Genomic DNA, 14200 nt, shown 5'->3' on the forward strand with positions numbered 1-14200 from the left:
ACGGAATTGTCCTTTATTTGAGAAAAAAATGTTGCGTCCCGTATTGAACTAATACGGGACGCGATTTGTACCGTATTTTCATTAACTTTTACACCCTATTCTAGTTGAATTATTGAAATAAATTAACCTTTACACCATATTCTAGTTGAATTATTGAAATAAATTAACTTTTACACCATAGTCTAGTTGAATTATTGAAATAAGTTAACTTTTACACCATATTCTAGTTGAATTATTGAAATAAATTAACTTTTACCCCATATTCTAGTTGAATTATTGAAATAAGTTAGCTTTTACACCATATTCTAGTTGAATTATTGAAATAAATTAACTTTTACACCATATTCTAGTTGAATTATTGAAATAAATTAACTTTCACACCATATTCTAGTTGAATTATTGAAATAAATTAACTTTTACACCATATTCTTCACCTGTAGGCTATATTATACATCTTGGCTGATGTGGACATACAGTAGCATAGGAGGATATTTCAGTTGCTAGTACGGTTGTCTGTCTCTACAGTCATGCAAGTTGAATGCTATTAAAGCACTTTAAACTTTAAATCAAAGCATTTTGTTTTTTCATATAAAATAAACACATTTTTATTCAGTTTAGAAGTTTTTGAGCTTTTTTTTTGGCTCCTGCGCTGCTGAAATCAGGGCGTCCCTTATTTCTATTTCTGAAAGGTGGCAACCCTAGACAGGGGGCTTTGAGTCTTCTGGACTCATGAGACCAAACATGTGCACGTTGGTCTCATGAGTCCAGAGGACATTGTCTCAGAAGTCTGCTGGTTTGTTCAGATGCAGGTTTGTGGACCTCAGTCCTGCTTCCAGTTTCTTTTAGGCCAATGAGGTTTTCTCCTGAAACTCTTCGAGACCAACTGTCCTGGTCCAGTTCTGTCCTGACTGTCATGAGCTTGAACAGCATGTTCAGTGGGGCCTGCAGGGTCGGAGGTGTATTGTTGGTTTTCTTTTGTATTTCTCTGAGCAATAAACAGTTCAGGGGTGTCCACTCCCAGGAAAAGTGAAAACTGTCCTTGAATGTTTTCCACATGGGAATAATTCTCACTGTTTAAGGATTAAGTAAATATTTCAGACATATATAAATAATTCCCTCTCTGAGACCATTGCTGATGCCTTGTTCTCTTGGCTCTGTGTTAAATCCTACTGAAAGCATCTGCCTTTCTAGAGGTCTGCACACCTGCTGATGATCAGTTCATCAATGATGAAGATTGCCTTGACGCTTGCCTTTGTGCTCGACTGGTTTTACTGATGCTGGAACGACCCACACATCTTCATTCTAAGTCTCTGGGGTGGTCTCTCCTCCACACAGAATTGTTATACGCGGCTTTTTACTGGAGCACAGCAAAGATCAGTTAGAGACATCTGTACATCTGGAAATCAGAGTCAGGACTCACGGAGCTGGTTACAGTTCACATCGAGACTCTGGTGGTCGGTACAGGAACTGTCCCTGGTCAATAGAGGAACCGCTAGTCTGGATCCAGACACTGGTCAGTAGAGCAACTGCAGGACTGGATCTGGTTAACTTGCAAGTGTGTACAGGCATTGAACAGGCACATCCAGACCTGCACCAGCAGAATCAGGGACAGTTCTACCTACAACCCATCACTCGACTGAATTGCTGAATATACTATTTATATTTTTTGATTTTTCCTTTTATTTTTTATCTCATAGTTACAATTGATGTGTTCTTTTAAATTATGGTTTCTATGTTTGATATTTTTTTTGCAATATCTGTGCTTCCTGGTGATGGTGCTCATTACTATAGATATATATATATATACGCGTTATAATGTAATATATATACACATGTAATAATTTTATATATATATATGTATGTATGTATGTATGTATGTATGTATGTATGTATGTATGTATGTATGTATGTATGTATGTATGTATGTATGTATGTATGTATGTATGTATGTATGTATGTATGTATGTATGTATGTATGTATGTATGTATGTATGTATGTATGTATGTATGTATGTATGTATGTATGTATGTATGTATGTATGTATGTATATATATATATATGCACATGTTATAATGTCATAATATAAATACATCATAATGTAATAATATATAAACATGTTATAATGTAATAATATATATACATGTTATACAGGTATACAGGTAATAATATATATATGTATATATGTTATAATGTAATTATAAATATTACTAAGAATACTATAGAAATATTGATTTAATATAAATACCATGTCATAGCTATCTGTTTCTTGTTATTTTCATATAAAAGTACGTTTGTCAATGTTTATAATTATTCACAAGTATGCAGTGTCATAACTACATCTCTGACGTTCATAACAAACCAACCTGTTTGAAAATCTGTTTAAAATTGAGCAAGTTAAGGTTGTTTAAGCAGTACATGCACCATTAAACACAATGTTATGAGTGAGTGAGGCACCGAGGCAAGATGGCCGCCGTGTGACGATAATACATCCATGATTTGCAGCAGCGCGGGCGAGTCATCTGTGCTCTCCACCGGTGGCCACGTGGTGTCGCCGTGGAGCGCGGGAGATAGCTGGAAGTCTCGCGATGCTGGAAGTCTCGCGATGCTGGAAGTCTCGCGATGCGTCCTTGTTGTCATTGATTTCGAAAAACATGGCGTCAGAATCGGCGGCGGTGGTCGCAGCTGCAGAAACGGAGACTGGAGATGGGTGAGTCTGCTCCGTACCGGCACTCAGTCTGTGGACAGTGGTATGTTTTAACCGTGAGCACCATGTGAGGAGACCGTGTGAGACCTCAGCCTCCACATGCGCCCCTTTTCTCAGGAGAACCATTAGCATCGCGGCTAACTGACGTTAGCGCTCCACAGCTAACATTGCTATGGTTCAATTACACGTTTCAAACTAAAAGGGACTTTTAACTCGGTATGTTCACCTGGAAACCTCTAAACTCTCCATGAAAACAGGAAAATAAGTAATACTTCACCGCCTGACTGTTAGAATAATTCAGATTGTAGCTCAGATTGATGTTATAAACAGCAGAAATAAGCGGATCAATTTAAGTGTGTTCAGTTTTAAACCTCAAATATTTTAGTTTCAGTAAAGGCAAGGCGAATTTATTTATATAGCACAATTCAACATAAGGTTATTCACAGTGCTTTACATCAACATTAAAAGAAGCAAGACACAATTAAGCACTAAATAACAAATAAAATGAAATAAAATGATAAGAAAAGAGGCAAAATAATAGAAAGCACAAGTTGTTAAAAAGTAAGGGCAGTAAAATACAGCAGGTAAGTATTTAATTTAGGAGTACGCTTGAGTAAACAGTAATGTTTTTAGGCCTGATTTAAAGGATCTACAGTTGGAGCAGACCTCAGGTCTACAGGAAGTTTGTTCCACCGGTGAGGAGCAGAATAACTGAACGCTGCCTCACCTTGCTTGGTTCTGGTTCTTGGGAACCACAACAAACCAGATCCAGATGAACCTCAGGGGTCTGGGAGCTTCATAGGAACTAACAGATCAACCATGTATTTTGGTCCAAGACCATTCAGTGCTTTGTAGACCAGCAGTAAGATTTTAAACTCTATCCTTTGACTCACTGGAAGCCAGTGTAGTGATTTCATGACCGGTGTAATATGGTCCAGTTTCCTGGTGTTTGTAAGGACTCTGGCGGCAGCGTTCTGGATACGGAAACGTCCCCGGTCCCAATGGACCATGAAAAGGTTTAAAAAGGAGACCAATTACATGTATGGACTTTTTACAGTATTTTGTTTTTTCGTGGACTTGAACAGTAGTGTTTGATCAGCTCAGATGTCCGGGAAACACTGTAGTCCGTGTTTTGGTGTAGGACTCACCCCTGTTTTTGTGGCTGACTTTCAGTGATGCTTCTTTCGGCGAGCTGCCAGCCAGCATGGACACAGAGTCATCCAACGGCAAAGAGGGGACGGTAACGTTGATCCATGATTTTGTTTCAGACGCTAAATTATTCAGATGATCCTTAAAACATGGACACAGAGACAGTTTCTTAAAGCAAATCTACTGACTGTGTCATTACGTTTCTAAATGTTTATATTTAGAAATATAAAAATTGGGATATTGGCTTTTAAAGTTTCACTTTGAAGTAATCTTACAACCAGACATCGGGAGGTTGGATGGCTGTGTTGATTGACACCACAGAAACACAGACTCAGGCTGTCTGTCGGTGCGTCTGTGCCGTCATGATGATCGGCGTTTCCTTCCCAGGAGACGGCGGGCGAAGGTTCGGAGCCTGCTGACGCTCTCACTGGATCTGGAGATGAGGAGAGCGGGAGGCAGCTGGGGGAGGTGGAGCTGCAGTGCGCCTTGTGTACGAAGTGGTTCACCGCCGACACGTTTAGCATCGACACCGCGTAAGTATTTGCAGAAGGTGGAGCTTTGGACCTCGGCATCGGTGTGATTCTCAGCTAGCTCTCATTAACTGTCCTCCTCCTCAGGACCTGCCTCCCATTCATGACCAACTATGTGTTTCACTGCAACGTGTGTCATCACAGCGGCAACACGTACTTCCTCCGGAAACAAGCCAGTAAGTTCTGTGTTGCTGAAATCCAGCTTCATTGGTTTATATTGTCAACTAACAGCTGTGTTTTATGTGTCAGACCTGAAGGAAATGTGCCTCACAGCGCTGGCAAACCTCACATGGAGGTCCAGAACACAAGACGAGCACCCAAAAACCATGTTCTCCAAAGACAAGGTGGGTGTACAGACATTTTCAAACATTGATTCCCTTCTTTTACACCAGTAGTTTTGGTGTAACATAATACAAATCATCTGGTTTTAGTATTAGGCAAATATAACCTCAAATGGGCAACAACGTTTCATCATGCCATTATTTATTTTGTTTAAAAGTAGTGATGCACCGAATGTTCGGTAACCAAAATTGTTTGGCCGAAAATAGCACTTTCGGTGTTCGATGGAATAAGGGGGGAAAAAAACAAACAATTAATAACGGCGTGTGATGACGCAATCAAACAGCGAACAGCGTGGAGTGAGGGGCGTGCAATGTTAAATGTAGCAAACATGTCAGCATGTCAGATCATTACTTGGATGTGGGGAAAAAGCAGAGGACACGAGAAATGATCCAGGCTGAGTTGAATTTGGGAAAGCCGCTTGGTGCTGGAGACGGTCACGGGACGCACAGCGCAGCAGATGTGGGAGAGAGCAGAGAAAAGGGCCCGTACTACCAATGCGGTGCGTGAACCCTCACTGTCGAGATCCTCCAAGAAAATTATTTAAAATTATTATACAAGGCTTCAAATTGCGGAGATCAGCCCCGCCCCACCACGACTCGCTTAATTGGATTTGAACAGGAGAAAATGAAAAATGATTACGAGAAAAAATACAATAAGTACAGTAAGACAAATTGTGACTGGCAGGTATTTCACTGCACATTTATTTGATTTATGCAATGGTGAAAAAAATGGCAAAATAAATGAAAAACTGTGAAGAACCATTGTTCGGTATTATTCGGTATTCGGCCAAGTGTTTATTATTATTTTCAGTTTCGGTTTCGGCCACACATTTTCATTTCGGTGCATCACTATTTAAAAGGAAAAATCACATGGGAACTCCTAAGTAGCCCCTGGATGCTGCAGCTGGATTTACATGGGTCATCTGGAGCTTGTTGCTGCTAATCATTGTTATTGATGAATTAATGATCAGCAGGTTTTCTGACCTATAAAAACAGTTTACTGAAGCATTCAGATGTGTGTTAACACAGTGCCAAGAAGGAAATAGATCCGTTTAGAAGGGTTATTTATCACGATTCACAATTGGAAACAGCTGGGAGTCCTCACTGTGTAATGCTCAGAGAAATACACTCCCACGAATTCTGTATACCAGAGTTTTGTAAGGGTGTGCTAACATTTACACAATTTTATTTGCTTTAAAAAAATCTCCCCTGTCTGTCATTGAGATTTCTCTAAAAATCTCCCCTATTTTTTGCAGGACATCATTCCGTTCATCGATAAATACTGGGAGTGCATGACAACTCGCCAGAGACCGGGGAAGCTCACCTGGCCCAACAACATTGTGAAGACAATGGTAACAGATATTTCACAGTCTTCTTTATGATTCCATCAATACCTCCCATCAGACATTTGTTTGAGGGGATGAGAATTCAGTCAGACATGACTGCTGGTACGCAGTATTGTAATAGTGCTTTTCATTGATTCGTCAGAGCAAAGAGAGAGACGTTTTTCTTGTGAAAGAGCACCCTGATCCTGGCAGTAAAGACCCTGAAGAGGAGTATCCCAAGTTTGGCCTTTTAGACCAGGTATCCTCCTTGCTTGCAAAAATGGGACGTTTTAATCCATCCAAAGTATAGTTTAAGTTACTGCTTGTGTTCTTCAGGACCTGGGGAACATCGGACCTTCATATGATGCACAGAAACAATCCACTGGAACCCCCACAGCTACTGGGCTCAATGGTAAGATCGTAGACCTGGATATGCGTGATAACAGAGGAAACTCAGGGCTTAAAGTATTCCGGCACCATGCCGGATCTCCGGCGTATGGAGTTTTTTTTTTTTCTTGGCGTGTTTCTTGACTGATTTAAAAAAAAAAAAAGCAAACAAAGATTACTTTAAAATTTACATTTAAATATGTGTTGATAGGCTACGGGATATTGTCAGTTTGAGTCATCTGAGTTCGTCGAGAGGAAAGCAGCTCTGGCGCTTAACCAAACTAACACTAGCCAATCAGAAGTAGAGCTGGGGCGGGTCTTTGGCGGCAGCAGGGCGCAGAGCGGTGCGTTTCAGCCCCCGGAACACGAACACTTGTGTATCACCGACATCAAGATGGAGAAAAAATGTATGAAGTCTGTAGAGGATGATTTGGCCGATAAAATACTGAAAATTAAATGGTGCTGGAATTAAATGGATGGAAGAAATGGGCGGAGGCGGCAGGTGTTTCGGTAGCTGGTGCCAGAAGAGAGCCAGGTGCTTTTGCAGCTCTGTTCTAAAAAGCTACTGTAGCCCAGTAGCCGGGAAAAAGTTGTACCTCGCCACCAGTGTTGTGCTAGTTACTGAAAAATAGTAACTAGTTACCGTTACTAGTTCTTTCATTAAAAAGTAACTCAGACCAAACTTAGACCAAAAAGTAATGCGTTAACTATGAAAAGTAACTTTTTAGTTGCTTTAAATAAAAACATTTTTTTAAATACTCCCATTAATGCCCCTCTAGCTTTCATTTCAGCAGGTACTGTATGGATTTGCATTCTGCATCATGTTCTGCATTCTAAACAGTCTCCCCGCTTCTTCACTTCCTGTGTCAATAACGTTGGTCGCTTAGCAACAAGCTGAGAACGACCAATGAGCTTCAGCAGCAGCTGAAGAACGGAACCCTTTGATGAATCGTTCATTACAGTCTCAAATATAACCAATGGTGGCATGTCAATTTATAAGAATCTTTTTGCCTAGAAGAAAAAAGATTTTTCATATTTTAGATTGTAGGTCATCTTATACCCCGTCAAACACAATGACAACTAGCGAAACTTGATATCAAAAGCATCCATAGTGAAAAGGAAAATAATATTCAAAGGATGTCATTTTTGTTGCTTCCCAAATTGCCAGCACATGTGCCCCCGCTCCCGGAAAAAAAGGTTCAGGCTCAGGATTTGTTTTTACTTTAAGCCCTGGAAACTTGATTTGAGTCAGCAGACGAGGAGGGGAGATGCTTCAGGGTGTTTTCACACCTGCTGTTTGGTGCTCCTGCTCCATGAGAAACTATAGTCAATGCATTTATACAAAAACAGCCTTACCTGAATGTACCGGTAACTGGAGACCCAGTTGCCAGTGTTCTTTATTAAAAGGTTTTGCTGAGTTTGAGTCTGCTGTTGCTTCCATCTTGCTGGACGGCCCGCTGATCGTGGGTGGACATTATTAATATCTACCGTGTACCCGGCACACAGAGATTTCTCCACTTTCTCAGAATTTTTTGTCCATGTTGCGTACGGTAGATGATCTGATGTTCAAGTTCTCTATGACTCTCATCTGAGGAACATGGTCCTGAAAACGTTTCAGGATTTGGAGACTGGATTGATCTCATACCGGTGAACTTCTGGATCTATTTCAGAGACTCTGCCTCTCTCAGAGGATCTTTTCTTTTATAGCCAGTCATGCCACTGACCTACTCATGTCAAGATGTTCCTGCAGGGGTTTTTTAGTACCATGTTGGTTTCCAGCCTTTTGTGGTCCAATTTTTTGGAGACATTTTGCTGCCATGAAATCAAATAAAAGAACTCCTTTATGAACAGAAACATTACAGAAGAATGTATTGTGGGTGCAAGCCTTTGATTAGATTATGCACAGGAGTACGAGCTAGCGACAGCTAGTCACTGGCTAGTCGGGCAAGAATGAATTGGTTTGATGATCAAACGTGAGCAGGAGTTTCAGTTCAGCCAAACCAGAAGGGTGTGAAAGCACAGTAAGCATCAGTAAGTATCAGAAAAAAAGCAGCGTGTTGTTGGGTTCACCACAGTGACTGTGTGCATTGTTTTCCAGGTGGATCTTCTTTCTCAGGTGAATATCTTGTAATTTGGCATCTGGAGCTGATCAGTGTGTGTTTTTTTATTTTTTTTGTGTCTTGTAACCCCTCTGGATAGAAGTTGGCCCTGAGGTTCCAATCACACCTGACCCCCCCTTCATCCCAAAGCTCAAACTCAACCAAAATTATTCTCAGTGATCATCTTGTGGGCAACTTCATCCACGTCCCGTTGTAACCTCCCTGTCTTCTCTCTGCATCCGTACGGTGCTCTCGTCCCTCCTCCCTCACAAACAGCCCCCGTCCCCTATTGGGGAACATACCCTCCATGTTTCCGGCTTGCTGCTAACAGGCTCTGAATCCCTCAGAATCAGCTGACAGAAGCGGCACTGTGCCCCCGCCGTTTACCGGAGCGCATGGTGATGGTTCCAGGTTCATCTGAGTCTTTGTCCCATGAGACCAAAAACACAATCTTTACATTTTAGCTCAAAACAATCACAGAACCAACAGATTAGGTTCTGATGTTATTAGTGAAAGTGATTGATCGCAGCTGATCATCCATGTCAATCATTACATGTTTAGTGACTGAAGACAGCCGGACGAGGTTTCCTAAGATTTCAGGCTCTGTAACATTAATGATGAGACAGCGTCCCGCTGAAGAGCCTGCTGGCGTTTGGAAAATGCTGTGTGGACTCAGTCCTGCCTTTTTGTGTCCCCACCTTAACCCGGTAGCCTGCTTTTAGTGTGTGTCTGCGTGCGCTCTGCTGCTGACGGCCGGTTTGTCTGCTGTGTCTGCATTTGTTAAGGCCCAGTGTGTCACTCTTCCCTCCGTTTGGTTCCAGGTGCTTTGGCTCCTGGTCCGGGGAAAGGAAGAGGAGCCAAACGTAAACAGCAGCAGCAACAGGAGGGCGCGACCACGGGAGCGGCGAAAAGAACGCGAAGGTATGAAATCACAATTTGCAAATATATTCTGGCGCAAGGTATATTCAGAACTAGTAATTATATTTGGAACTGACATTACATTTAAATGGGACGAACTTCTTTTTGGGCTCGTACACTCAGCTAATGCAAATGTGAAAAATAAATATATATTGGGAATACTGAGTCTAGCAGCAAGGAAAGCAATTACAAAGAAATGGCTCAAGCCAGACGCCCCATCTATAGATGAATGGTATGATATTATCTATGATCTGTATGTAATGGAAAGAATCACTTTTTCAATGAGGCTCCAGCAATCAAAATTCAACGACGTCTGGAAGCAATGGAAAATGTACATCTCTCTAAAACGTCCTTATTTTGTTTAAGTTTCTTTTGTACTTGATTGGTTAATTACTTTGCTATAAATTGAAAACACCCCATTTTCATGTTTTTATTTTATAAAAATGCTTTGTAAAAGGAAAAACAATAAATATCAACAAAAAAAATAAATAAATCACAATTTGCGTCGCAGTGACGCCTGGTTGAGTCAGAACAGCCAGTCTGAAGGTTAAAAGTTTGAACCCCCTCCGTGTGCATGGTTATTTTTTTTGCATAGAAATGTAATAACGTCCATCAATGAGAGCGTATAACTATCTTCATCATGCAAGTGGACTGTACTGGTTAAAGTTCCTCTCATGGAGTTAATTTTAGTGCGATGGTCCAGCAGGGTTAATTAAGTCACTGATACAGGCTCGGTCCTCAGAGAGCTACTGTTAACAACCATAGCAGCAACAGATGCTACTAGTGTTGTAGGAGGCCCGGAGGCGTTCAAGTGGTCTGTAATAGGCCTGTGTTGAAAAAATCGATTTCCCAATTCTAAATCGATTCTCATATTCATTCCCAAAAAGCGATTCATATGTCTTAAGATCAATTGAAAAAAATATATATATTTTTTAAATTTTATTTATTTATGTATTTTTTTTTTCATCATTACATTACAACTTTTGTTTTTTTTTGTTTATCCCCAAAAAAGGAATGTTTTGTTGGACACGAGAATAACTGGTGCCATGTTTTTGCCTTTTAAATATGTTTAAAGGTATGAAAACATTAAAGTGTTAGTTTATAATTGCATACATTGTCTATATTTCATTACTTTATAAACTGTCTTGGGGTTACATTTGCAAAAAATGCTAAAAACCAAATGCTCAAAAATTAAAAACCAAAATAGACCGAAAATGGAACAAATAAAAACGGAATGTGGGAAAAAATAATTTTCATCCGTCTGTTTCCTCCCTGGATCTGTTTGGTAATTCTGACCCACATGATGTTTCTAAAAGCAGTTCTATCAACATTCTGGGAGCTGATTGGTCCTTACAGCATCATTAGCTGCCAATACTTGCTGTTTAATCTCAATATAATACTAATAGTAATATTTTGCATAACTACAGTCATATAATTCATGCAACAGCTCAAAAAACAGTTTTAATAACACTAACCCAAATCAATATCGGAATCGAATCGAATCAAATCTTGATAATCGATTCTGAATCTTAAGAATCGGAATCGAATCGATTCTTGACATTTGAATCGATCCCCAGCCCTAGTCTGTAAAGAGTTTAACACGGCCTACAAATGTGTCCGAAGACTGAATTCGGATCCAGCGGGTCAGGCTAAATATCAGGTTTGATTTCTGAACCTTAACCAGTGTCTCCGCGTCCGTCTCTACAGCGACCCTCTCTTCTCCGCCCAGCGGCTGCCTCCTCACGGTTACCCCCTGGAGCATCCCTTTAATAAAGACGGCTACCGCTACATTCTGGCAGAACCAGACCCTCATGCTCCAGACCCAGAGAAGCTGGAGCTGGACTGCTGGGCCGGCAAACCCATCCCCGGTGATCTGTACCGGGCCTGTCTGTACGAGAGGGTGCTACTGGCCTTACACGACAGAGGTACGACCAAACCTGTCAGAGAGATGTAACGTTCAAGAGCAGATAATCAGTCCTGCTTCCCCCGATGTATCACAGCGCCTCAGCTGAAGATCTCGGACGACCGCCTGACGGTGACGGGGGAGAAGGGTTATTCCATGGTCCGAGCGTCCCACGGCGTTCGGAAAGGCTCCTGGTACTTTGAGGTTTCCGTGGAAGAAATGCCTCCAGACACTGCAGCCCGACTTGGCTGGTCTCAGTCGCTGGGTCAGTACACACACTTTTACCCTGGAGATGACGATACAGTCCACGCGTCACCATAGCAACCAGCTTCTACACGCTACCAACACTATCATGTTAGTGGTTTGAAGACACCACAGATTGTAACCACGTAAAGATGACCAATCTGACACAAATTTGACTGAGCTAGCAGTCGGGGAAGTTTTAACATGGATACAGTTGAGCTCTGATTTCAGCTTCCTGTGGTTTGATTGGTTCAGGAGTTCTTAAGTCGGTGTCGTATTTGTGCTTCAGGGAACCTGCAGGCTCCTCTTGGTTACGACAAGTTCAGCTACTCGTGGCGCAGTAAAAAAGGCACCCGCTTTCACCAGTCCATGGGGAGGCACTACTCGTCGAGCTACAGTCAGGGAGACACGCTGGGCTTCTTCATCGAGCTGCCGGACGGCACAGAGACGGCCAAGGCTCTGCCCGATACCTACAAGGACAAGGTAAAACTGGAGACCTGACCGGAACCACATTGGATAAAGTTGGGTGGACGGGAGATGTTTAATGTGCCAAACGGGACATCCTCCCTCTCTCTACCAGCTTTTATGAGGAGATGATAAACTGTAGACACACAACATCACTTGGTCTAAGCTCTCTGGTCTTAAATGTCTTTGCAGGCGCTCATTAAGTTCAAGAGCTACCTTTACTTTGAGGAGAAGGACTACGTGGACAAAGCGGAGAAAAGCTTGAAACCCACGAGCCCCAGCAAGGTCAGAATGGTCTTCCAGCTACGTCTAGTTAGAGAAGCTGCTGTTTTCTGTTGCTGCTGACACCACAATCCTGTCTTTCAGATGATTTTCTACAAAAACGGAGCGAGCCAAGGCGTGGCCTTTGAGAACCTGTTTGAAGGCATGTACTTCCCCGCCATCTCCCTCTACAAGAGCTGCACGGTCGGTAAACGTCTCCACAAGGTTTCTATTTCCTGTTTTGGCTTCATGGGGTCATTAGAGTTTAAACTTCTGTCTCCAGGTTTCTGTCAACTTCGGGCCACATTTCAAATATCCTCCGAAGGACATCAAGTACCAGCCGGTGAGGCCGCCGCTCGGACGCAGCTCCGCCCTTCTCAGCTGACTCGCAGTTCTCACACCTGTTTTCTCCTTCCAGATGAGCGACATGGGCTGGGGGGCGGTGATCGAACACACCCTCTCCGACATGTTGTACCATGTGGAGACGGATGTGGACGGACGCCGCAGCCCTCCGTGGGAAGGATGAGCCTGCCCTGGACCCGCTACCGCCACATCCACGGTCGCCTTCAGACGGTGGACTTCACCGTTGACGCTGCAGTGGCGCGGAGGTCAGAGAAGCAACATGTCAGCTTCTAGTGTTCCCAGACTGCAAGTAAAATTCACTTTAAACATGATTACGTCAAGTTAACAAGGGCCGGCCGTGTCGGGTCGTCGTCAGAGCCGTGGGAGTCGTTCCTCAGGAGCTCAGATCTCCTGCTCCCAAAATTTTAAGTTAAAAGTGGCCCGATGTTGATGTGCTGGCTGTCTGAGGTCTAACGACTGACCGTTCCACAGATGGAGGTGGAATCCACGGTCTTCAGCGTCTTTGTGTTTCTCTTCATTTGATTTCTCTGTTAGTGTGTGCCACAAATTTTTTTGTTTTATACTGGCTTAATTAAATAAAAAAAAATTTCATGGATGAATCTTGCTTGGGTTTCTTTTATTTACCGCCTTTAAGTGCTTTAACTGTGATCTCTAACCAAGGGCGTAGGTTTGGTCTCAACATTGGTAGGGACGATATAACGGCATAACCTGCATGTACACTTTTTGCTGAGGACGGGACATTAATAAGACCAAACAGATTGGGTGAACGGGGGTCAGGGCTACATTTGTCACGAATATGAACCTAATTAATTAATAGGCTAAATGATCAATGCAAAATAAATCTGTATTGACTTATACTAACTTTCATGTGTATTGGTTCACCTGATACACGGTTCGATTCAAACCTTCGTTTTCAAAAACTACTAAAGAAACATTTTGATAACTTCCAGGATATTCCAGGATTTTATTAGCAATTTAAATTGCAATATTTGAACATACCTTAAATTATATTAACATACACAATACATGTATTAAGTGTACATATTAATAATCTCTTAACTATCCAGAATGCAAAAAATAATCATCAGCCAACCAAACGTGTGTTTGAGGAAAAAAAAATTTACCGGCACATTCAGCAAGTGAAAAGGGGTAAATGTAAGTCTGAACATAATGAAAATAATTCACTTAATAATGGTAGGGTCAATTCTATCCTTACAACATTTGGGAAGACAATCTAAATTACCTATATATCTGAACTCATTATATAATGCAAATAAGGTTGCTTAAAAGTTGGTGGGGACAATTTGAGGCCCCTGAAAAGTTGGTAGTGTTATGTCCCTACCATCTCTATGCAAACCTACGCCCTTGTCTCTAACGCAGAACATCTCAACACTCGGTGAATCTCTGCTGAGCATCTGCTCGCTGCTATTGTCAGGACAACCAGGCACCCCTGGTTCTGGTTCCATGAACCGGAACTAACTTAGCTTTGGAAATTACCAACATCGGATCCC

The 14200-nt window shown here is 41.9% G+C and overlaps 1 protein-coding gene across 2 annotated transcripts; it reads left to right on the top strand.

The window, feature by feature from the left end:
* Positions 1–2640: 2640 nt before the first annotated feature.
* Positions 2641–13284, top strand: ash2l (ash2 like, histone lysine methyltransferase complex subunit). Of its 2 annotated transcripts, XM_061734026.1 has the most exons (17): positions 2641–2708; positions 3879–3945; positions 4242–4387; positions 4472–4560; positions 4634–4728; positions 5982–6077; positions 6214–6309; positions 6387–6462; positions 8536–8553; positions 9358–9457; positions 11162–11379; positions 11455–11622; positions 11890–12083; positions 12258–12350; positions 12432–12530; positions 12610–12669; positions 12745–13284. In XM_061734026.1, exons 1-17 carry the CDS (start codon positions 2653–2655, stop codon positions 12850–12852), a joined length of 1779 nt encoding a protein of 592 aa, XP_061590010.1. In that variant the 5' UTR covers positions 2641–2652; the 3' UTR covers positions 12853–13284. The 2 variants fall into 2 exon arrangements, with proteins under 2 accessions (XP_061590010.1, XP_061590011.1); XM_061734027.1 differs by lacking the exon at positions 8536–8553.
* The last annotated feature ends 916 nt before the right edge of the window (positions 13285–14200 follow it).

The sequence above is a fragment of the Cololabis saira genome, chromosome 11, assembly GCF_033807715.1.
Source record: "Cololabis saira isolate AMF1-May2022 chromosome 11, fColSai1.1, whole genome shotgun sequence".
Lineage (NCBI taxonomy): Eukaryota > Metazoa > Chordata > Actinopteri > Beloniformes > Belonidae > Cololabis > Cololabis saira.

What these genes read in the sequence shown, in the direction of transcription:
- ash2l (XM_061734026.1), top strand. Translation starts at nt 2,653, where the DNA reads ATGGCGTCAGAATCGGCGGCGGTGGTCGCAGCTGCAGAAACGGAGACT. An exon ending in CCATGTTCTCCAAAGACAAG is followed by an intron (nt 4,729 to 5,981) that starts GTGGGTGTACAG and finishes TATTTTTTGCAG; the next exon opens with GACATCATTCCGTTCATCGA. An exon ending in CCCTCTACAAGAGCTGCACG is followed by an intron (nt 12,531 to 12,609) that starts GTCGGTAAACGT and finishes TTCTGTCTCCAG; the next exon opens with GTTTCTGTCAACTTCGGGCC.